Source organism: Danio rerio, chromosome 22 (genome assembly GCF_052040795.2).
Source record: "Danio rerio strain M-AB ecotype USA chromosome 22, GRCz13ab, whole genome shotgun sequence".
NCBI classification, from domain to species: domain Eukaryota; kingdom Metazoa; phylum Chordata; class Actinopteri; order Cypriniformes; family Danionidae; genus Danio; species Danio rerio.
Window position 1 is genome coordinate 21,677,386 of NC_141042.1, and position 26,087 is coordinate 21,703,472.

The 26,087-nt window shown below is 38.3% G+C and overlaps 1 protein-coding gene and 1 long non-coding RNA gene across 8 annotated transcripts in view; one reads left to right on the plus strand and one right to left on the minus strand.

Annotated features, from left to right (window-relative positions):
* LOC141380320 (uncharacterized) overlaps positions 1-26,087 on the plus strand; it is a 371,569-nt gene that overhangs the window by 276,767 nt on the left and 68,715 nt on the right. The window lies entirely within an intron of this gene.
* Positions 1-26,087, minus strand: part of LOC147831568 (uncharacterized) — a 69,474-nt gene that overhangs the window by 42,807 nt on the left and 580 nt on the right. For 2 of the 7 annotated variants that reach the window (XM_087304298.1, XM_087304299.1), the window contains exon 3: positions 24,049-24,188. The exons of 4 other annotated variants lie outside the window; for them this stretch is intronic. In XM_087304298.1, coding sequence (XP_087160424.1) covers positions 24,049-24,188 — 140 coding nt within the window. Of the gene's footprint in view, positions 1-24,048; position 26,087 lie in introns of all 7 variants that reach the window. One more of the 7 variants, XR_015521945.1, reaches the window with a different exon arrangement.

A 26,087-nucleotide genomic window follows, 5' to 3' on the forward strand; every position in this document is an offset into this window, starting at 1 on the left:
TTTTATAAAACATTTGTCAAAACGTATTGATATTTTTTGAGTAAAAGCAATACTGACATTTAAGAATCCATATTTATTTAATTCATTCATTCTTTTGACTTGTTTATTAGTGCATATGCTATAATATAAATCATACAACAGTACCTTGGACAGTTACAGTGCCGCTCCGTAAAGCTTTCAAGCAATGTCTTTTGAACGGCCGACATTACAACACGAACACGCCGTCCTTCAGGTGGTCTCGCCGGTATTAACAAGCTGTCCTGGCTTTGAATTAAAAAGTGCAATTATTTCCTCGTTGTTAAAAGTGTCTGCAAGTTCGTGTTCCATGGATATAGTGATGTTGTTGTGGAATTTGGACATCGACGATGCAAAGCGTGATTTTATTCGCTTTATTCGATGCGCAGCAGGAAAAAAAAGTCAGCAGCGCAAGTCGTTGGCATGTATCTCCCGAATCAGAGCGAGTTTTGTGCTGTGAAATACAGCGCTGCGTGCAATAAACTCACATTCAGCAGGCGAAGTAGGTCTGCATTCAGGTCAATAAAATAATAACTTTAATGAATAAAATATCTTCGTTAGAATGTGATGAGTTATTCACTTCTCTGCCAGGGATGCTCTATGGTTTTAAAACCCTTTTCAAACTGTATCGTTTAGACCTGGATCATTATTTTATATTAAATGCACTGTAGTTTATTGAGGATGTCTGATGACTAGCGCGCTTCTGCTGAACCAGCTGTGGTAGCTTAGCAACCGAGTCGCGACGTCAACACACAAAATCTGTCAGCACAGTTCAGCACGGTTGTCTAACCGTGCCGAGAATTCCGGGCCGAGAACGGTTTGTAATCGTGCCGCGCCGTTCCAGGCTCAAGTGGAGAAACAACCGTAACCGTACCGAAGTGTTCTTAGAACGGTTTGGCACGATAGTGGAAAAGCAGCTTATGCTATCCGAACCGTGCCCAGGCCCATTTCAGGCACGGTTCACATTTAAAACTACATGAGTGAAACTTTTTTTGTATTCTATAGTCTATGCACTGTAACCCATATGGGTTGATTAAACTTAATAAAAAATGGAAACTCGTCCTAAAAAAGCCAAAAAAAAAAAAACATTTTTAAGTTTATTGTAACAATAATGTGTCAAAAATGAACATGAAAGTATGAAATTGTGCTCACAGTGACCAGCAGACATAGAAAATGTGTGCTGTATCCACCAGTGACGTCAGTTCAAAAAGCAAATCAAATTTCCTTGCACATCGTTGCTTTGACAACAGACTAGAGTAAGATCTGTTAAGTACATTAATTTTAAACATTCCAATAGAATAAAAGTATCATGCAAATCATACAACAAACTAAACAAATTGAGTAGTTGATAAAACAACATGTTTTTTTAATCTAAGTATTTTGAATTAATACAGCTTGAAGCTGCGATCACACTGGGCTTTTCCTCCCATAGACATGCAAATGCGTCAGACCGGAAACGCAGGGTCATGCGACAAGTTTCGCAGGTTGCTGCGGTGCAAGGTTCAAGCTTGGTGAACTCTGACCTGCGAAATCGCACCACTAGACTGCGTGAGACCAATCGAGGATCAAAACATGACCTCTCTGGACAGAAATTTAAAATATGGAGCAATGGCTTACTTTTTAAATGTCTAATAATTTTGTTTATGCGAGGCAGTGGCGCAGTAGGTAGTGCTGTCGCCTCACAGCAAGAAGGTCGCTGGGTCGCTAGTTCGAACCTCGGGTCAGTTGACATTTCTGTGTGGAGTTTGCATGTTCTCCCTCCCTTCGCGTGGGTTTCCTCCGGGTGCTCTGGTTTCTCCCACAGTCCAAAGACATGTGGTACAGGTGAATTGGGTAGGCTAAATTGTCCATAGTGTATGAGTATGTGTGTGGATGTTTCCCAGAGATGGGTTGCGACTGGAAGGGCATCTGCTGCGTAAAAACTTGCTGGATAAGTTGATGGTTCATTCTGCTGTGGCGACCCCGGATTAATAAAGGGACTAAGCTGACAAGAAAATGAATAAATGAATGAATGAATGATTTTGTTTAATCCCGCCCCATTTCGCAGAGCCGTACGACAGAATTTCGCAAACTCAAACTCTGGTGTGACCGCAGCTTTAGGGACAACAGTGTGCTAACATTTAAAATAATCACAAAGGACCAACTATTTCCTACCCGCTGACCAATGGCCATCTTTAAATGAATAGTTCACCCAACAATTTACTTACTATTCACTCATCCTCAAATAGTTGTAAAACTGAGTTTATTTCATTTGTTGGACACAAAACATGGTTTTTGAAGCTAAAAACGTTTTTCTACCATTAGAAAAACAAATAAGATGGAAGTCAATGCTTACAGGTTTCCAGCATTCTTCAAAATAAGTTCTTTTGCATTCAACAGAAGAAAGAAACAAATATGTGATGATTAAATGATAACAATAAATTTATTTTGGCTGCACAATCCCTTTAACTCTGCGTTCACACCGAAAGCGGCAAGAACGCCAAAGCAGCAGGAAGTCATTCCTTTTCAATGACAGCCAACGGCGTTAAGTGATGCATCTTTGCCAGTGTGGGCATCAATGAGAGTTGAAATCAAATCAACTTTATGGTAATGAGCTATGACGCGGTTCAGCGGCAAGTAATCGAAATGTAGAAATCCACCACTTGAGAGGTGTCCAGAGAATACAGTCTTGTAAACTTTGACTAATAAATATGAATTTGTAGGTAAATTTTAAGCGGTGCCAAACAGCACTTCCAATTGTTAACATCCTTGTTAACGTCCTCGCTACAACATACCGTTAACACTGTGCCTGTAGTTGGTTAATTTTTACATATAAAAATACTTACAGGTTCTGGCTCACAGTCCACAGCTTTGTCTGTTGGAGAAGTTTTAACAGAATCCATCACTGAACTGGGAGAGATTTTGGAAGTTCTCATATGTAAAATGCTAGCTATATATTTTTATAATTTTCTGAAACATAATTAAAATTAAACTGTAAGCACATCTGTCTTTGTGTCATGTCCTCTGGAAGCCCAAATACAGAAACAGAAGAAGCTCTGTGGAAATAGCAACACTTGGATGGAATTTTAACGTTCACTGCTTTAACATTACAGCACCTCCTGCCACACCCCTTCGCTGTGCAGGGTGCGTGCGCGATGTGAATGCATATAACCAGAAGCCCTTTGAAATCTCACTAGCCCGGATGTATTTTTTGTAGTCCCCAAATTCATTCGCTTTAGGCTTTGCTAAGCTAACTCTGTAAAGCCAATGTCTCCCTTTGCATTGAACTTTGAGCATTTTACATTCAGAGATGTTGTTAATGTTCACATAGCTACATTACACATGAACTAAATTTTAAAATATGATATTGTAGCGGTACGCCTGCAATGTTATATATTTTTTTCTTTAAAAAAGCAGGAATCTCGTGCAACAATACAAAGCATTGCTGCTTCAGATTATTTCAGACATATGGGCACATATTGGATAAGTAGAGCAAAGCCACACCACATGCAACAACTTGATCTGCAATTGTTAAATGGATTTGATAAAAAGTGTGCAACATTTTCAAGCTAGAAAACATGTTTTATGCGGAAATGTAACTGACATGCTGCAACGGCTCCTTTAAATATGAGATCGATGTAGTGAATTTGACGCTCTTGCTGCCAGTGCTGTAAAGGCAGACAGCGTTGTCGTCAGGGTGAACTTTGATGCTCTTGCCAACTTCGGTGTGAACGCACAGTTAATGCAGGGGTTCCCAAACTTTTTAGTCAGCGACCCCCAAAATAACAATTCCAGTGACTTGTGACCTCTACTATCCTCAAAGGTGGTTATAAACACACAAACATTCCACACAACAGTGCACACACACCAATAAGAACTATATGAAATGAGCATTTTGACAACACAAAAAAGGGAAATTCTAACAACCTGACCCGCACTGTGGAAACCACTGAAAACCACATGAAAATAAGTGGGAATGGTCTTCACAAAAAAAAGGGATGAATTTGAATGTATGATAATACCAGGTGGAAATGACAATATTTCAAGGCTGACCACTAAAGGGATCACTGTAAATGCATGGTAATACCAGACAGAATCAAGGCCTTCTACATTAAAAATGTTCATCCATTCTTTCGTATCAAGTGATATATAAGCCACGATTCTGTATCGCATATAAAAATGGCATCTGCCTGTCTGGGTTTTCTCTCAAATGCAGCATCGTTGCGAACTAATCAAAAGCAGGTATTGCTAAGAGCAACAAGAAAAAGCCTATTCGTGCATGAAAAAAGTCCCACCACACTGTGGTGAACCACACATGCCATTTCGGTGATGTAGGTAGATGGAAGCGGGCCTCTCTGACTTGAAGCCGTCAGGGGAAGCAGAAAAAGAAACAATGCTTTTCTCTGCATCGTACTGTCGATTTCAGATGTGCTCAGATGAATATATGGTAGAGGAATCTTTCGGTCTTTTTTGTTTCGTGTCGTATTGTCATCTTAGCGTGTCGCATTGTTGACTTTTTTTCCGTGGGTCAAGCCAGCTAACAAGATCTGCCTGTTCCCTTCCAAGGGCCTCAACACCCCTAAAACTGCGCATACAAACATACACACACACACACACACACAACCCTCCCCCACTGCGAGCAGAGGAGGCATGTGGACAAACCGCAGGCAGGGAGAGGTACACAGGGCCAAAGCTATACTCTCCCTGATTACTGCAGGAAAAAACGCCGTCGCCAAGCCGTTTCTCTGGCTCAAAGTGCTGCCTTGCACAGATACGTGCACATTCAGCCTGTTGTTTTCACGCAAAACACACAACAGCACTGACAGACACATAATTGGGCACATACATATGCTTACCCAACAGGCTACCGGCATACAGACGCACCCACACAGAGATGTTCATTATTTCACCAGAAACACGCACACACAAACATTCGCTCGCACATAGTTCTTCAGTGACGTCCGCTGCTCACACACACACACACAAACGCACACACACACCCTCCTCTCTGACATACTACTGCGGCGCTCTCTCTCTTTTCACATACACACACACCTTCACACACACTTAAATCCATAATACAGTCTGGTGAGATTCCCACACACACTCTAGGAAACCGGCTTCTTTTGTCAGATACTCACTCTTGCACATTTACACTCTGACATGTTTTGAAACCGACAGGTTTTAATGGTAATTAAGGAAGCACATGGCAACGTTAAGCTTAGTATTTTAGTTGTGTTGGCTAGTAGTAATAGGTAAACGTTTTTAATGATTAAATTGTTTTGCTGATTTACTAACTTTATTAAAGGAAGCTTAAAAATGGCGGTTACTATAGACTTTTTTGTGAAACATAAGAATCTCATTGGCTCTTAGGTGTCAACCAATCATGCTTGAGTTTTGACCACATTTAAATGCTGTAAACAATGTTTGATGGTCAGTGTTTTAAGTGAACAGACTCAAAGAGGGGGGATTTGGCTGTAGTGTACAACCCAAGCTCATTCTGGAAACGTAGCCCCGCGGACGTTTCTGGAGACCGCGATTTATGTGGCCGGAGGTACGTAAAGGCCGCGTTTGGTTTTTTTCGAGCGAACGCTGCGGGGCGGTGTGGCGCCGCTCCGCCCCTCCTCTTCGCGCTCGCCGGCCGACGGCTCGCCTCCGAGTGGAGGGCTTTCCCGACGCAATCAGTTTGTCCGCCTAGCTCACAGTGTTGCGTCGGCGGAGCGGAGGCCCCGGAGGAGGAGGAGGAGCCGGAGCCGGAGCCGGAGCTGGCCGCGGTGGACGACGACCGGGATCTTTTCGCGCGAGAACAGCTCCCGAGAGGCGCCCGCCCGAGATGCGAAAAAGCACGCACAGCGGCCTCTCGAGGATCCGCGAAAACAAAAAAACGCTCGAATACGTACCTCCCGGGTCGTAAATCGCGGTCCGCAGAAACGTCCGCGGGGCTACGTTTCCACAATGAGCCCGGGTTGGTAGTGTATGTGTGTAAATATTTTCCAGTTGTGGCTGGAATGGCATCCGCTGCCTAAAACATATGCTGGTCATATTAGTGGATCATTCTGCTTTGGGGATCCCTGATTTATATGGGGGGTGGGGGGTCATGGATAAATAAAAATGTAAATTGTATTTAATTGTAAGTATTTCTGAAAACAAATGCAAAAATAAAACTTCATAAATTTCCCCATGTGAATTCAAAGACAAAACAAGAATATTTTCCCTCACACTATTTTTGTATCTGTTTTTTTTCTCATTCTCTAAGCATGAAGTCAGAAAAATTGATGTTTTGCTTCCAAAGCAAGTGTATCGTGATTTAAAAATGCTTACAGTACATACTGTAAAACATGAGGGCTACAATTATATATATTTTTGCAGCGCACTGTAACATAAATAAGTACTGAACACGTCATGTCTTTTCTTGTGAATAATATTTCTAAAGGTGCTGTTGACATGGAATTAAACCATATTTTGGTAAAAACCCAAACAATACAAACATAAAAAATAAAACAAAACAGAAAAACTCTAAAAGGTTAGTTATGTAGATTAGTTATATAGTTATATATAATTAGTTATGTATAATAACAATGAAATGACCAAAGGAGAAAGTACTGAACTACTGAAATGTAATTAATGCTATATATAAAAGTCTTTTTTTGGTGATGGCAGCTTAAAGACGCCTCTTTTATGGAAAATGAAGTCACATGAAATGCTGAAATGAAGTCACATGAAATGGGTTGCTGAATAACTACTGAGACATTTCAGCTACTGTCTGGGCTTTCACTGCCTTTCTACACCTTCCTTTCTTCACATGTTCAATACTTTTTTCCCTGCGTCATTTCGTTTTATTACACATAACTTAATTTGAGAACTAATTAGATTTGTTTTCTTTGTATATATGGATTTCTTTGGATGTTACAACATACACATTTCAAGTTAACAGCACCTTTAGAAATATGCTTTCTGAGAAAAATAAAGACTTTTTCAATATTTATTTCTCCCACTGTAATTATAAGAGACAAACAGCTTTTGTTTCCTTTAAAAAAGTTTAAAGCATCTGCTAAATGCTGAAGATTTGGTACCTTAAAAATTCAAGGGGTAAAATTGTAAATTTGTAGTAGCGTATGTGTATGGAAACGATTTAAACATGGTAAAGTACCTTAAATGTAGCTAAAAGGTTTTCCAATTAGGTTAAACATATACATTAATATGTAGCCCTGAATATACCGGTTAATGCAATACGTCTTCATTAACTCAGTGTTCTCCACGCATACATCTTCACAACTGTTTGCCTATGCATGTAAATATGTAAATGAAGACGTGTGTATGTGTTCAAGGTGCGTCATGCTGGGATTTACTGTCTACCAAGTCTTCAGCCCTTAATAGCCATAATCGTTTTCCTCCCAAGACTTTTTATATATTCAGGCTTGTTTTGCATAAAAGAAGATGATGAAACTCCTTTTAACTTTTTGGAGTCTTAAAAGCTCCTGAAAGCTTCGTGAAAGCTTGTTCTTCATCACCATCCCAAAAGGACACCGCAACTTTTCAGAGCTTCATTTATTTCCAGAAAGAAAGAAAAGTCCCGAATTCGTTGTCAAAAGAAATGCCTTCTACATTTTTCTTTTTAAAGACTTTAAAGTTTCACAGCTGTGAAAACGAATTGTGTAGTTCAAAAGCATTAATTGGTATGAAAGCTCATTTAACAAATAAACGTATAAATTACGTGCACTTGAAAAGTGAGAGGTCACTAATATAGACAGTCAAGATCGCCTGCAAGTATTTTCCATTAACGCATTAGAGACATTAATCGAGTGATCTTATAGCGACAACTTTTAGATATGTTTGACAAACTATAATCTAAAGTACAATTAACTTGGCGTAAAAATTAGCTTTGAACACCGCATATCTGTTTCGCCCCATTAAAGTGCTCATTTTTGCCAGTTCCACTTCAGAGATCTTTTCAACTCATCCAAAAATGCCATTATAGCCAAATAATTTGTTGCTATGACGATGATGATGCTGGGTTTTTCATGAAAAGTGGATCTTGAATATTGTGGGTTTGTGTAGATGAGTACAGGAGAAAAGACAATTGGAGATGTTTGATTTGGCTCAACACTCTGAATGAGCTAAAGTTTACACTAGTGTTTTTTTGCTGTATAGAATGAAAATGCTCCTCATCCAGACTGGCATTTCTATTACAGTTCAGAAAAAGAATCTCCATCCACACTACGGCTAAAACACATGATACATGACCATGCACCATCACTGGCCATGTTGCCAGCATCCATACTTTAAATGAAACACCAGCATTTCCAATCTAAAAGAGTGTGTTTAACACAACGTAATCTCATGGCAATTCGTAACTTTTTGTTTAAGTGTTTAATTTGTATGAATTCGTACGATCTCATTCATACAATTTAGTAAGATTCGCTCATCACCCATTGACAGTTTGGTTTAGGGGCAGGGTTGGGTTCCTTGCCTCCTTTTTAAAATCGTTCGAATTAGCTACTAAATTGACAAAACGTAAAATACTTACGTTTTCTCAGGAGATCAGGCTGGTTTAACATTATAAAAAAGCTCTAGCTGCATCCCAAATGGCACACTATACACTATGCACTCATGCAATATGTACTTATGCACTTACACACTCAACAGGATAGTATATGTATGTAGTGTCGTCCCAAATGGCACACTGATGTTTTTTTATTCAGCCGTAATTCAAACCGTTTCCCTAATGACATTTGACGGTTGCCAAATCAGTGAAATAAACAACCAAATTATAAAATAATACCTGCCATGAGTATAACCACATTTACCATCGGGAGGCGCTATAATCACTCTCGTAAGAGAAATTTGCTTTTACCATCCAAAATAAATAAATTTATCCAACATGTGGGCCTGATGCATCATCCTGGTAATTAAAGTGCACTTATTATTTTTAGAGTTTTCAGTGTGAACGCACTACTTGTACTATTTATACTACAAAATGGCGTAGAATAGTGCATAAGTATGCGATTTGGGATGCAGCTTCTGTTTCATTGGTTGAAGATGGCGCATACTGTGGGCACCAGGCCTAACCATAACCATAACAAAAAAAAAAAGATGTCCACAATTTTTTGCTGTAATTCTAAGGAAGAAAATCTGCCCACTTTTTGTAGGTTATACATTTTTGCATAACTTTTGAGGTGGGTTTTGCTTAAATATTTTATAAAGGCAATAACATTTGCATATAAATACCCTATTTATCAAGATTTATTTGTTAGCATTTTTTGCAATGTCCCAAAGCCATAAGAGTTTTCTTTGAATTACTGCAAAGTTTCGGACACAGGTGACAATGTTTTAAAAGTGATCTCATTTAAGCCAATCTGAGACAATAACTAAAAATGCTGCATCCAGACCAGTAGATGACAATTTAAAGAAAGTAACACTACACTCCTGCAAACATGTGGTCCTGTCCACTTGTTAAATGTGATGTCACACGAAGTGGCTTCCGGGTCCAAGCTCTCTATCAAACTGTATGGGGAGACTTAACTAATGTTAATAATAAACATTTGAAAAATTATGTAATAGTTGTGTATATATATATATATATATATATATATATATATATATATATATATATATATATATATATATCCATGCCTAATATCAGATGGCCAGAAAGTGATTATTTTTTTAATAAATTGTTAAAATATTGATGTCTGTAATGCAGATTTTATATCAAATTCACTTTAATGTGTGATATAACTAAAAAGAGATCATAAACGAAAATTTTCTCAGTTCAAATGAGTAGCAGCTTAGACCCGGAAACAGTATTTCATACGTCATGAATTAACAAGAGGGTAGTCGGTCGTTGTTGTTTTGATTCTCAGGCACTCATGCATGCCTATAGACTGAAGTTCGCACACATTTGGATTGTGTCGACATTTTCGCAATTTTTTTTGTTGTTTATTTTGTTTACATAAAGAAAATAACGGTATTATTGTTACTCAAAAACGTTATTGTTGTGCGAATGGCTAAAATGCCTAGAAACGTTTCCATATTTAGTTTAAAATGATGCTGTTTAAAATTACTCTAGTATGACTTTTGCAACTTTTGCTTCAGGCACGTATTTTTCATTAGGTTGCATAGTTTAATTTTTGGAAAATAACAGCATTTTAGAGTTGCAGGGCCCTGTATTTTGTACACTAATTGCTGAAAGTGCCATTAATTGCTCATTTAACTCATAAACATTATAAATGACTTCAGAAGTGACATTAGCAAAATCCCATAAAAATGATTGCCATCGATAAACAACAAATCCGTTTTCCTCCTCCCATCCGTTTAGTGTAATCAACAGAGCAGAGCAAGCTGTGGCTATGACAAGTACGATCCATTTAAAGACAACCAGTGCCTAATTGATTATGGTCTCAGTGTCCAGGTCCCAAATAATGAGATTTGACTCAATTAGGCTTTTTTTTCAAGGTGTGGAAGTAGAGTGAAGAGGCTAGTAGAGCCAGAGGCGGCTAATCCACACGGCTCTCGGACTGAGCGCAGTGGATTATACTCACTGCTGCTGTTTATCCTGATCATACAGCAGCCATCCGCACCGTAGACACCTCCTCAAGAGATAACATCTGATCTGGGCACAGCCAGTGTGTGTGTGCGTGTGTGAGTCTGACAAACAGCAGGGCTCAGGTTTCTTCTAGCACTCATCGCAGCCCAAGTGTCTGGAAGTATCCTGGATGTTTTCGTTTTAGAGTTCATGTAGCACAACATGGCAGAGATCTAGCACTAGCGACACAAAATTTTGTAGTACAGAAGAGTTATTGCGCTAGTACTTCAAGTTTATATTTTTGATGTGTAGTGTAGCATATGTGCAGTCAAGTGGACAGCTTGACACAAAAGCAGACGTTCAAAACATGCACACTAGGAAGATCCATCCTTGTCCAGTGTATGTACTTTTTGTAAGCAAAAGTTCTGAGTGCTAAAAATGTGTTTGTATTTCTTTAAATTAGATTTCAGGGCACTCTTCAACAAGAGTGACTTTTTTGCTGTCTTGTACAGTTTGTTGTTTGTCTCTTGACTGTGAAACAATGGGATTGTTCAGTGTTGACACCTTGTGGTCAAAGTAAACTTTGAATTCACCCTAGTGCACGGGGAAAACCAGTCTAATTTGGGCTTGAACATAAAGGTTCTAAAATGGGGTTTTCTTAGAGAGAGGCATTAAATATTATTTTAGTATTTCTTTTTTAAAAATGTATTAATAAAGAACCATTTCCCACTCCAGACTTTTAGAATAAAAAGGTTTCACGAATATGTAGGGCATACCTGTCAACCCTCACGTTTTTCCCGCTATCATCCCATAAAGGTTTTAACCCAGTATTTCTCCTGTATTTTCAATCAAAGGGTGGCAGACATACCAAGTCTCCCAGGAAGTTCCGGGAGTCTCCCGCAAATGCATAGAGACTCTCGGATGTCTGTAAACAAATGATAATCTTCAAGAAATCGCGCATCTCCTGCCCAGTCCTTAATACTTTACGCACTCCTCTCATCCCTCCCAGCTATTCAGATACGTTGCACGCAACTCCCTCCGACTTCCCACCCCCCATCCCCTAAACCTCCAACAAATCATCTCTCTCTCCCACGGAAATGACTTTTTCCAATTTGAGATGTCTGGAGTGGAAATTAACATTACAGAGCAAATTCTCCCTATATGTGTCCCATACCGCCGAACCAACAGGGGACGCCTCTAGCTCTTAAAACTGAATTTGTTCTGTGCTTTCATTTTATTTAGGCATGAAAACATTTTAAAATAAATATAAAAACGGCAGGATTCCCTTCTTTTCCATTACAGGCACCTTTGCCCCTCCTATGCATTCCTCAAAACAGTTCATGTACAGTGCGTGACTGTCAGACTAACTCCATATTGATAAATAGACGCTGTTTCCCAAACAGATTCTGTACACGCAATTAGATGTGGAGCAAAAGTGAATACTCTGGGTTTCGGGTTCGTGTTCAAACAGACATTAAATTATTATAATTATAATAATTATGTCGATCTTGGTGGGTTTTCTTTTAAACACAACAAATTTAGTCATAAATGAGCATAAACAGTTAAGAAAGCAATTGAATGCTTTTATTACGGATCTGTGCATTTTTAAAGTGAGGTTATCCTTAATTTTCACATCCAAATGTTGGCAGGTATGGTATTGTTCTAAAGTGTCATTTAGTAAAGTAAAATTGTACTTGTATGGCACTTTTCACAATATATTTTAAAGCAGCTTTTCAAAAAATCTGGATGTTAATGTTTATAAAAGCGATCGACAATATAGGGGCATTTACATGACAAATTTACATGTTTTTAACAAAAGTGGGATTTGGCCCTTCATTTACACAACAATGGTGTTTTGGAGGGCATGAAAATGCTATTATTTAAAAACAGGTTTCACAGTGCAAGTTTTTATAAGCAACCCCTTTATCATCTCAATATTAGCTACAAAACATTTATAATATGATTGCCATAGGCATGAACAAGCACTTGACAACCAATACAACAATGCCAGAATTAGCAGTGGTCGTTTTGGACCCACTCTACTCAAGACATCCATCCCATATTTAATTCTGTAATGGAATTTATTAAGTGCAAAGGTTTGTTTCAATACTATTTCTAAATTCAGCTTTAAATTCCAGCCAATAAATAAATAAACAAAAACAACGAAGTGTGGTCAAAAAATTGTGAGCTGCCATGCCCATTATCCAATGCTTATGCCGAACTTCCTATTCTTATGCACCTATGGTGAAGCATATGCTTTTAAAACCCAACAGGTGGACAATATATATATATATATATATATATTTATATAATGTTATATGTATATAATGTATATACATATTAATCCTTTAATTTTCTTATTTCAAGATATGTTTCTGTAAACTTTATTGTTCCCTTTTAGGACAATTTGTTTTCCAGTGTATTAGATTTACAATGTATATATATCCTATCACACACTTAATACAAACATTAATCAATATTAACAATGTTAAAAGCTACGTCTTTCCATTAAAATTCAACAACTCAATAGCACAAAGAACAAGTGAAAATTAAATCTATTGGTCTTTGCCAAAGATACCCTATACCGAGATCCTGAGAGAAGGGTTTGAAATTAATCAAAAAGAGGATGGGATATGTGAGATGTTATCTGTTGAGCTTTCTTTAACACCTGAATGACATAAAAATTGGATAACCCCGCCACTTTCACTTTCACCCCTCACTTTGTGTGCTACTGTGCATCTGTGTGTGAGTAATAAGCAACATGTACGTGTTTTGGACCTGCAGAGGCGCATATCACCTAAGGCTGCTTTACACTTCTGCTTCAAGCAATGTGTATGATCCAGCACAGCCTTCGCGCAGTCGCATAGCCCTTGCCGTGGCTGATGCGCACCTCTCAAAAAATGTAAGTACAAGTCGCAATGATGCATAGCGCAAGCTCTGTGATTAGTCAGCTTGTCTGTATCCATGGTATTGGAGCCGCACGAACCTGTTGGAGCGAATGTTTAAAGTGTCGAGTCTTGTGAAGTAGCTCTAGATAGAAACTGATGTTTTGTGTTCACCTGTTGCATGTCCGCTTGATCCTGCCTCAGAGTGAGCGAGTTTAATCTACTTATACATTAAGGTAGTGAAAACAAGAGGAACATAAAAACCTACTGCCAGCTAGCATTTCGGAGTGGTATTGGAGAGCAATAATGTGGGTCATGCCGATGACTTGACACAGAAGTATAAACCAGCCTTAACACGCTCTTCAAACAATGTCAGAAAAATACACCATTGACTTTAGACCAACTTCTAATTGACATGGTCTATGTCAGTTACCTCAAGTTAGCCTCAAAAATGCACTTACTATTTAAGCAACACAGTGCAGGGTGTGAAAATGACACGTTTGCCAGGCTGAAACTAGCAAAATTTGAGCGTATGATAGGGCTTATAGTATTTATTTATTTTTTTTCAAATGACATCACCATCAACTGGTCCGGCATGCTCAATGCAGCTTTTTTTGTGTTTTATCCTGTCTATGTGAACAGGGATTGTTTTTGTAATGTCATCTGTACACAAATATTTCAAAATGGAAATACAATATGTAGGTTGTCAAAGGAGGCGACTTGGTGGCGCAGTAGGTAGTGCTGTCGCCTCACAACAAGAAGGTCGCTGGTTCGAGCCTCGGCTGGGTTAGTTGGCGTTTCTGTATGGAGTTTGCATGTTCTCGCCCATGTTTGCGTGGGTTTCCTCCGGGTGCTCTGGTTTTCCCCACAGTCCAAAGGCATGCGGTACAGGTGAATTGGGTGAGCTAAATTGTCATTAGTGTGCGAGTATGAATGAGTGTGTATGGATGTTTCCCAGAGATGGGTTGCAGCTGCATCTGCTGCATAAAACATATGCTGGATAAGTTGGCTGTTCATTCCGCTGTGGCGACCCCAGATTAATAAAGGGACTAAGCCGAAAAGAAAATGAATGAATGAGGTTGACATAAGCTATAAATATAAATTGTCCATATTGATTTTTGTGTGTATTTTCTGTGAGTTTTAATGCATAGGACACATCTTGACCAAAGCTCCTGTAGTTTGTTCACCTCTTTTTTGCTCTTTTATGCTTTATGTGTTCTCCTACAACAACATGACAGAAGACATAAAAGATTGTGTAATGTGAGCTGTACAGCAATTTTGGTAGTCTGACAGTGGCGTAGTGAGGGCACGGCCTAAGATGCTTTGGATAAAAGCATCTGCCAAATAAATAAATGTAAATGGATGTTACATGAGCCGCAAGAACTGTGCTGAGGCTGATGGGATTAGATCGTCTTGATTGAGTCCTATACCTCCGCTTGAACTCTTTTCAGTTGGTTCAACTAAGAAAATTACACCTACGCCAAGGTTCATGTGGACAATTACAAGGTGTGTGCTTGTTCCAGAACAAATACAAATATACGCAACTGACTTCCGTGTAAACATTTTGGTCCAGTTAATTGTGGCTAAACTAGCCTTGCTGGATAAACATGTTCGAATGCTTTCATTTCCACTAACTTACAAATAACTGCTTGCAGATTTGAAACAAAAAATTATATTTTGCCAAATACATCAATAATACTATACTTTTATTTGCACTGCCCGTCAAGACATTCATCTTTTTTTTTACTTATGGTATGCTGTATATCATTTGTCAGATATGAAATGTAAATGTTGGCTCTACAAATTATAACAATGCTCAACAACAAATAATGTATATAAAAACTGAATCTGCTAACATAGTACATAAAGATTATAAAATGGCAAGGCTTTAAAATCAACCCCGGCTCATTGTGGAAACGTAGCCCCGCGGACGTTTCTGCGGGCCGCGAGATACGTCCCGGGAGGTACGTATTCGAGCGGTTTTTGTTTTCGCGGATCCGCGCCCGCGCTGTTCTCGCGTGGAAAGTTTCCAGAATGAGCTTGGGTTGTTTAAAATGCATGCAGAGAATATACATTCATAGTGGTGAAAAACTGCAATGCCGTACAATAGGCATGATACCACCAATCAGATGTTTTGTCCTGACAGTATTTGAGACATAGGCTGTAAAGTGCCCCCGCACCCATTTTTCTGCAAAACAGCGGAGCGCAGTACCTCATTTGCATTTAAAGAGCTTTGTGCTTTTGTATTCATAAAAAATGGACATCTAGAGCAGTGATTCTCAACCGGTGGACCGCAGTCTACTAGTGGGCCTCAGTGATCCAACAGGTGGGCCGCGAGCTTAAAATATAGCTCTCAATATTAATAGCTCTCAATTGTTAATATCCTATAATAAAATTATTAAAGTAATGCACTTTCTCCTGTTCTGAGATTGATTACTTTAAACTCTGCATGAAGTGATCGTCTCTCTTTATGTTTTGTGTGAACAATTTAATATATCTGCATAGCTGTCCAAATTAACATCTTGCGAGTGTTTTATAATGGATGCGAGGCTCAGTGGAGTTTCTGCCATAGACTGCAAAATAAACTTAAAGAAGAGCTTTAGACACATTCTGGCAGAGCTGTTCACTGTACCTAACAACAATCTCCCAATAATATCAAGCTGCAAACTCAACCGTTCGTAGTATATTTTTAAATAGTAGATATTTAATATGTATTATTAAATATTTTATATTATTAAATATTTAAATATTAAACATTAAATATAATATTTAAATATTTTTACATAAAATAATAGAAGGCACAACAAATGTAAATATTTTTGTTAATAAATAAATGTTTATAAGAGCAATTTATACAAAAATTTTAAAGACAATGTCAGACAGGTGGGCCTTTAAAAATTGATTGGAGAAAGAAGTGTGCCTCGAAATTAAAAAGGTTGAGAACCCCTGATCTAGAGTATAGTTTTTCTGTAAAGGAGTTGGAGAGCTGTAACTAATTTGCACTTAAAGAGCCTAAATTTTGTGTTTTTGTATCCATTAAAAATGGACATCTAGAGCAGTGGTTCTCAAAGTGGGGGTCGGGACCCTCCGAGGTGTCGCGGGACAATGAAGGGGGGTCACCTGGTGATTTCCAAAAATCTATTTATTTTTATTAAACCATAACAATTATCATATTTTTTATAGTTACTATATACTACTGTATACAGTTACTATAGTAGCTTATAATTACTAGTTCTATTGGATTGTGACCCCTGGGGTAATTACATTAAAGACACAGCATTAGCATCAGATGAAGCAGATTGATTTTATAACAGCAGGTTAAACTTTCTGGCACTTTTACAGCACTGACAAACATAAAAAAAAATAAACGAAGAAAAGACTTGGGTCTATGGTGTGTGTGCGTCATTGCATTTCTAACCACTGTATTTATAACCACATCAGATGATATTAGGGGTCGCTAGTCACTGACATTATCATTTTGGGGGTCGTGGGCTGAAAAGTTTGGGAACCCCTGATCTAGAAATTGTTTTGTAAAGAGTCGGAGAGCAAAACCTAAATTGCATTTAAAGAGTCTCAAAAATTTGTGCTTTTGTATCCATTCAAAATGGAAAACCAGAGCAGTGTTTTTCAACCACGTTTCTGGAGGGCCACCAACACTGCATGTTTCAGATGTCTCTTTTGTCTGTCACACCCATTACAGGTCTTTCTGTCTCTGCTAATGAGCTGATGATCTGAATCAAGTGTGTTTAATTAAGGAGACAGGAAAAATGTGCAGAGCAGGTGGTCTTTCACCAACATGGCTGAGAAACACTAAAGTATAGTATAATAAATCCTTCATGGGGTGTTTTATACATTCTTAAAAGGTATAACAGGCCTCCTAAACTGAACTGCTGTGTAGTCCAAGTTTGTTAATTGACTGTAAATGCTTTTAGTGAAACCACCTCTTTACAATAATCAAACTTATTCTTGAAATTGTACTTTTGTCCCTCGTTTAAGCTATCAAGTACAAAGTCTATAACATTTTTATACATTTCTGTGCTTCAAATCAACTGTTTGTGATTCATCCTTGTGGCAGATTAAACAACAGTATATACTGAAGGCAACTAAATTCACCACAATCTCATTTTCATTCCTTTCAAAATTAAATTCTAATGCTACTTCTCAAGGAAATTATGTTCATGCAGCCATTTTTGTAATGCCTTTGTACAGCTATTTTGGGCATCAAAGACCAAGTTTCACCTGTGCTTGAATGAGGAAATCCTGTTTGCCAAGCTTTTGCACACAATTAAATAACTAGCCACAAGTACATTTCCCACTAAACTACTTTGCTCAACTTGCATTTATCTACTTGCTCAAGTTGGAACTCTCAAGTGCCATAAACCAGACAACAAGCATGTCATTTATGCATGACTTTCAACAGTGTAGATGACTGAGGATGACACTGGTGTTGCTCCATGTACTGTTGTTTCCCACATCTATGAAGTTAGTTCTTAAATAGTGTAGGTCTATTCAAACTATGTATTCAAACAATGGTGAGAGTCTGTTTTTCTATTACATGTATTCATCCAATCAATGTTACACTTACGTCATTAGTTAGTTAGTTAGTTTTTTCCATTGGGCAAGGTAAACCCTACTCCTAAATAAGGCTATTTATTCCCCCCAAAAGGCATTTCTAGTGCTAAAACCATTCCCAATTCCCACAATGTAAACACAGCAAAAAAGTTAGTACTTCTTCGAATAGTTATAGGAACTATGAAAATATTCGTGCATAGACAGCCCTTTAAATATAAGACTTTTTACATGAAATTGTACACTAAGCTTGCTCTCATTTTACATGGTAGGTCTGGCATAGTCTTCGCACAGTAATACACACTTAGTCTGCGGTAGTCTGACAAGGACCAAATTATGACAATGCAAAGCACAAGATCTGTGATTAGCTGGCTTGGTAAAGCTGTGATGAGTGTGAGTGAGGCCAAGAGCCATGGGAGTGGATCGAGGCCGGTAGGGTGAGTGTTTAAGAAGTCTTTAGTTCTGCGGAGGACCTAAGGATGGATACTTTAGTTTTGAGCTTTTTATGAATAAAGTTCAGAAGTTCTTTACTCTTTTTTTCCTAGTTTAAATTTCACCTACAATAGCATCGAACATTTCACCAATAAACTCAAAACACTGGCAAAGAAATTTGACACAGAGGAACATAGAAACCCTACTGGCTACTAGCATTTCGGAAGCGTTATTGGCAGAACAACATTGCAAATGCACCATGGGATATCGGATTTAGAAGCATACATTGAGCTTAAGTCTAACATCTAGTATCTAGCACTGCCCTGACTAAATCTTTATGTCTAATAAATCTAATATGCAAATCCTACAGTATGTGTCCAACCTCAACTTTCGACAAAGCAAAAGTGAACTCATCCCCAGTTTGGTTGGTTTGAGATTTTTTTGGGGGGGGGACTGGGGCCCTTTTTACTTTAACGGCTTGTGTTGCAGGCCTATGGAGATATGGTTTCATTCTCCCGGAGCGGGACAGATCCTGCAGGCCCCACTGCTGGCAGCAGCTTTTATTTGATGTGGACGTCTCGTGTCATGTTTCAGCACCAGCTAAACATATGATCTTCATTACAGACTGAAGGAGGAACGGCTGGCGGTTGCTGACTGGTGATGCTGGACAGATAGAGTTGGGGAGAGGCGTTAATACAGACCATGCTGACATCCGCTGCCACGCTAGGGGTAAAAGTCAGCAGCTAAATCTGACATCAAATGTGTATAGTATCTTGAGTGAAATCTGAGATGCTCTTTTATCAATGTGATCTCATGGGTATTTATATGTTACGTAAAGAGTAGTACATTTACTTACATATTCACAGACACTGAGATATACACAACTGGAATGTTTTATGGGTTTTGGCACTTTTAATGTCAGAATCGAACTTGAGTCACCGCAAACACTTTAATGCTATATGTCAAGCATTAACAGCACTTAAATTTATGAAAATACCTACAATATACTTATTTATTTACCCATCTGCAACTTTGCAGACATTTTAGAGAATTTTGATTATGTTGTATTCAGCTGTCATATCCATTGTATTGTTTTAATCAAATTTAACACATGTGAGTTTAATATGAAATAATTACATTTTGTTCTTTTCCGAAAGACTAAAAGATCACATAATCTTAAAAACTACACTTAAAACTTTAAAGGGCACCTATTTTACACCTTTTTCAAGATTTAACATAAGTCTTTTGTGTCTCAAGAATGTGTCTGTAAAGTATCAGCTCATCATACCCATCAGATTATTTATTATACCTTTTTAAATCTGGGAAATTTAGGACATTGTAGCTGTTTTAGTTGCTTGTTCCTTTAATGCAAATAAGCTAGTTCTCCCCTCCCATGTGGCAGTCAGATATCCGTTTGTATTGCGTAGATAAACAGCACAGTGACAGACAAGAATGAAGCAGATCTCTTTTACTAAAGTAAGAACTTTCCCAACTATTATTTAAAGGGTCACGAAACACCAATACACATTTTTTGAGCTGTTGACAGTCGTATATGTGTCCCACACTGCTGAAAACACTATTAGGACACCTATATTTCACTAAAAAGTGTAAATTGGTTGTTTTTGCGTTATTTCAAGCAAATTCGTACTTTCAGTTTGAAACAAATTTTTGAAGCTGCGTCACGGCTATGACATAATAGCGTTTGTATTCCAGCTTGCAGACTGGGCGTCTGTGCCAGAGTGTGTCTTATTACGTCTTACGGTGTGTTGCATTAATGCATGAGTAGGGCTTGGTTCAAACCAATCAGCGCGCTCTATTGTGCAACTTCATTAATATTCATTACTGTCAGAGTGTAGACGGCAGAGACGCCACGTTGTATTGGCAAAACAAGCGTGAAGTGTTGCTTTTATAGTTTGCTGCAGTTAAGTTTTGTTTTCATTTTCTCTCTGTGAGAGCGCAGCTGGCGTCACGTGTGGATTAACAGTGTACGCGACGCACGACAACAATAACTTACGTGTCTAAGGAGGATTATTGTTTACCTGAGAGCTGTTCTCATCTGCAAACGCTGAGATCCGGATTGGCTTGTAGTCTCCTCTAAATAAAGACGCAGCTCTAGTTGCTGTGGATTGTCCTGTCTCTACAGATTTGGTAAGTGAGCGACCAGTGCTCTTTGTTTATTCAGTTTGTATTTTATTCGTATCAAACAAACTATTGCACCGAGTGTAAACAAGTTAGCACTAACAGTTACAATTAAACTATAACCTCGTGTTGGATTTTGTGACCGGAATAACACACGCGGTTTTCTGACACTACCTGCCGTGGGCATCTAAGTTTCCAGGAAATGCAGAGTTTTTTTTTCTCTCATTTGCCGTGCGGTATCAAACATTGCATGAAAAATACACGCTTAGAGCAGTTCCTCGAATCAAATATCACGTTTGTCGGGAGGGACATGAATGAATTCCCTAAATGAAAGAGCCAAACTGCAGTTAAAGTCCACCATTTAATCATTTGGCAAATAATTCGACTACAGATGTCCATGTAAACACAGTCACATTGTCCGCTGTGGTTGTGTGTTTTGACTCTGAAATTCAGCGTGCCCAAATAGACACTCCCACACCAAGCCTCTTTTCTTCCTACGACACTCCCCCCTAAACAGAGCTGGACACGCCCACTTTTCTGACTTTTTCCAAAGTAGAGGTGTGAAAACACCCTGCTGAAACAAGGGGGTTTCATAGCCCTTTAATATATTTGTTGTGGAGTTAATTCAAGCCTTTCTGCAATGATGAGTCACACACAATGTCATTATAAAGTTTGTACACGTGCATGTGCGCACACACATGTTTAGCTTGTCACTGTTTTTGCACAGCAAATGAGACAGGATACATGCTAATACCCACTGCTGTATGGACATCTGTTATGTTAATGTACAAAATAAACCAGATTTAATTCCACAAACCAGGATTTAAGCGTCTTCTTTTATAACTGTACTGACACTATGTGGCTTTGGTGATGAATTATGTAGTGATTTTATAATCCTTATTACAAACTGCATGCATTTTAAAAATGTTTTAAGCTTGTAAAACTAATTCTTGAGGTGCAGATGATCACAAAGAGCTGAACAGATTTTTTAATCCCAGTTGTTTTGCACATGTCCTGTCTTGTGGATATGACTATAAGTGTTACTACGGAGACGTGTTAATACGCATCTGTTAATCAATTCGGTGGATGGGGAAACCGCACTTCTATGTCATGTTGCTGTGGACTCAAAATGGGAAGGATTAAGATCCCATTTTGATGTCAGGAAATAAAAAAAAACTTATTTTGTTTCTTACACTTCAGTTTGACTGTGGACACACTATACCTACACAAAGTTCTGTCCAAACAGCTTACAAAAGACGATTCTTATCATAGGTGCCCTTTAAAACAATTCACCTATAGCGCATGTCTTTGGACTTTGCAAACTAAACCTATGCGAACACGGGGAGAACTTGCAAACTCCACATAGAAATGCCAACTGGCCTAGACGAGACTCAAACCAGCGACCTTCTTGCTATGAGGCAACAGTGCTAACCACTGAGCCACCGTGCCGCCCCTAACCATTATTCATCATGTAGGTTTTTTTTGTTTGTTTGTTTGTAGACTGAGTGACACTGACCATAAAACCATAAAATGCACCAAAAATCCCAAAAAGAATCAATCCGATCTCATACTAAAAACAATATATCACAACCGTGTAATAAATAAGGAAAAAAAGCATCTGCACCACAAAAATAACTCTATATAAAATCACACTGAATTATTCATGAATCTCTGAGCAGTACAAACCACACAGGATATCCAAGATTCAGGTATCGGCAGATTTATCCAGATTAACCTTGATTTATAAAAGAAGCTGTGGGCAGAGATTACCGATGCCGCTTATGCAACAAGTGCAACCAATCAACTTGTGTGAAGTGACCTAGACTTCACATTTGTGCCAGCTTTTCCTTGTTTCAGAGACTTGAATTTTGTTTTATGTTCTAGATAATTATTGTAATTATTATTATTATTATTAATAATGATCTATTTAATAATTATTTGATTTATATGCATATAAATTACCATGGTATATTATTTGTCATATTTTTCTTTTTTTATAATAACATTTTTGCACGATCAGACAACTGTACAAAGTTTTGTCCCTCGTCTGATTGATTTTGTCAATATCCATATGGCGTACCCACAAATACATTTGTGAATGTTTATATGCCCTAAATACATAATATATTTTTTTCCAGTGTTGAATCTGTAGACACATTATAAATGTTGTTGTTGATATTCTGATTTATATAACAATTAAATATTGTTTTAATTGCATTAATCTATAAAGTACTTTATAATATTCATTAACTGTCCTTCAGCTTAGTCCTTTTAATTATCAGGGGTCGCCTCAGCAGAATGAACCGCCAACTTATCCAGCATATGTTTTACACAGCGGATGCCCTTCCAGCTGCAACCCAGTACTGGGAAACATCCATACACGTTCATTCACTACAGTCTCTTTAGCGTATTCAATTCACCTATAGTGCATGTTTTTGAATTGTGGGGGAAACTGGAGCACCTGAAGGAAACCCACACGAACATGGGGAGAACATCCAAACTCCACACAGAAATGCCAACTGACCCAACCGGGACTCGAACAAGCAACCTTCTTGCTCTGAGGTGACAGTGCTAACCACTGAGCCACAGTGTCACCCACTTTATAATATTAATAAAATAAATGTATATTTTTAGTAATATGTATTGTTGTTTTAATATAAAAAGTGCAGTACAACTACAAAACTAATGTATTTTTTCCACATTTGTTTTCTCTGAAAAGTGGAGTAAAAATTTCCACTGGAATGTTTCTATTTTGTTCACAAAAGATTAATAAGATTAAGTGTGGTGGATTTAAAATTTTTGACTTTTTGTGGAGTTTGTGTGGATCGTTTAAATTGAAAACAGCCATTTCAAAACATTGTATACGCTGTTATCATCAGCTGCACACAACAAAAGGATATATTTTAATATCTATAACACAGTCATTGCAATGTAATAGTTGACATGGGGATGGTTAGGAGGTCATGATGGACAGAAAATGAAACCCCTACTCTTTTCAAAGGACATCTTGTGTTTTTTTTTACGACTACAGAGAGTCAAGACCTTGGCTTAACGTCTCATCCGAAAGACTACGCTCTCTGAGCAGTATGGGAGAGTTATCAACCTACATCACACATGACGTCACACGGGTTCAACCACACATACCGGTTGCAAAAAAAGACCGGTAGCTGTAGCGAACATGTCGTGTTTCTGCAGTAGGATGCCAAATTTGAAAGACCAAAAACAGAGAAATTAAATTTTACCATACACCACACTGCTTTTAATGCCAACCGCAGACGTCTTTGGCTAACAGCCATCAGAAGAGCTGAATGGAGTGAGGACCTAATCAAAAATGCTTGACTCTGCAGTTCTCATTTCATATCAGGTAAGTTCATGCTATGCTGATTCATACACATTACTCGTTTTGATTGCAGCAATGATTTCAGAAAAAACAGTTAAATATGGTTCATTAAACTGCAGACACTGAATGCTTAAAATAAAATGTAAAAATGTAAGTTCACATACCCTGCCCTACAGGTGTAGTTTGCTGTCAGAATGCAGTTGTTTTGCTTGTTGATGACTATCCAAGCCTTGTATAGCTCTGTCTTCTTTCCTTGTCTTTGGCTAGGCAGTACCTCGGTTTTTAGCACTACATAGTTTTGAATCTGGAAATCATGGAACATTATTTCTTGCACATGACCACATAGAACAAAATTGTTGGCATCCAAAGACTTGTAGGCCTTTAACTTCTCTCTCGTAAAATCACTTAGAGTTTCATAGAGATAGTTGTATATTTCGGGCTGGATGTCTGGCAATTTTGTCTTAACCAGTATCCATTGGTAGGGTGCTATCGCAAATGGACCTGTCAGACGAACGCCGCTCAATTTAACATTAATTTTGCCAAATAATCGTACTTATCACTGGGTGACAAGCTGTTCTAACACGCTGAAAGCATTATGTCAATATAATCAATATAACATATCTCGAATACAACAACAAACTCTGTACCGTTTCATTTCCTCACTGTAAATGCTAGCGCTCCCGTTTTTTTTCTGCACGTACATCCTGATTGTTTACAAACCAATAATTTGTCTATAGAGTCCCCTTTATTATACTGGGGCGTTTAGACCCACACAGACCACAGGTTGTGCACCCCCTGTTGGCCTCACTAACACCACTTCCAGCAGCAACCTAGCTTTCCCCCGTGGTCTCCCATCCAGGTACTAAACAGGTGCAGCCCTGCTTAGCTTCAGTGGGCGACCATGTGAGAATTGCAAAGAGCTGGCTGTCGGCTTTAGTTTCTTTAATTCACCTATACTACATGTCCCTGGACTGTGGGGGAAACCCACGCTAACATGGGGAGAACATGCAAACTCCACACAAAAACGCAAACCCAGCCAGGGATCGAAAAAGCAACCTTCTTCCTGTGAGGCGACAGCGCTAACCACTGCGCCACCACACCATCAAAGTGACATTGTCTCATATACAATTTTTACTAACCTGTATTTCATAACCTAAAACAACAAGTAATAACTCGTAATGAGCACAAGGTATAACAGAATTATAAAAGCAACAGAAATGCTGCCATTAAAACTTCATCCACTGGTGACTCGGTTAGTGTAATTTCATAAAGCTAAATAATTCACACATGATTATATTGACCTTTTTAAAGTGGTCATTTCATTGGCCCATGAACATTTCCTGCTTGTTATCAAACTATTTCATAACTGTTAAAAGAGGGAAATCAAACATAATTTAATCTTAGAAAGGCTATCATAACATTATTTATCAATTTCTGACTCTTTTTGGATTCTCGGAAGCTCTTGAAATTAAAAATGTTAGACAGGAAATACGTTGGGACCATTGTTTTTGTTTACATCCCTCAAAATGGTCTATATTAAATTAAATTTTTGCTTTATTTTAGTGCTGCATGTTATTTTTATTTCCTCTAGTTTTTAGAGTAACCCCTTGCTAGCTGAATTTATCTCAGGTGAAATGAAAGTCATTTAGGTTAAGGATGACAAAAGTCACAAATATACGCCTCCTCAAACATTATTACACTCTAAAGGTCATCAATTCAGTAAATTACATGCATTCTTTAGATTAACCACACTGAAAATATCCGTAATACCCAGAAGGTTTGTTTTACTGAGCTGATGACAGTGTAGCGCTCGCTTTTATTGTCTAGGCCTTAGCATCTATTGTTCCCCCTCCAAAATATTTAGATCTCACATTTCCATAATATGATGGGACAGGGACATTCACATTTATTGCGTCTTTATCCTAAGTCCATTCTCTCCGTAAAATCAGAACGGCACAGTATTTTATAACGCTCCCTTATCAGCTTCGGGGTTTAGTTATTTACTTTAAAATGGACTAATTTCTTATTCTAGCGGAGGGGGGAACGGCTGCTGACTTGAACAGCTGCTTCATGACCCAAAAAACTGTCAGTCTTTCCCTGGAATAAATTGTGGACGGTTCCATTAGCGACGGAGGGGGGGCGACTATGTGGAGAACAACATGCGGAGGGAAAACCGTCGTTAATTACGTCAGGATTCGCTTTC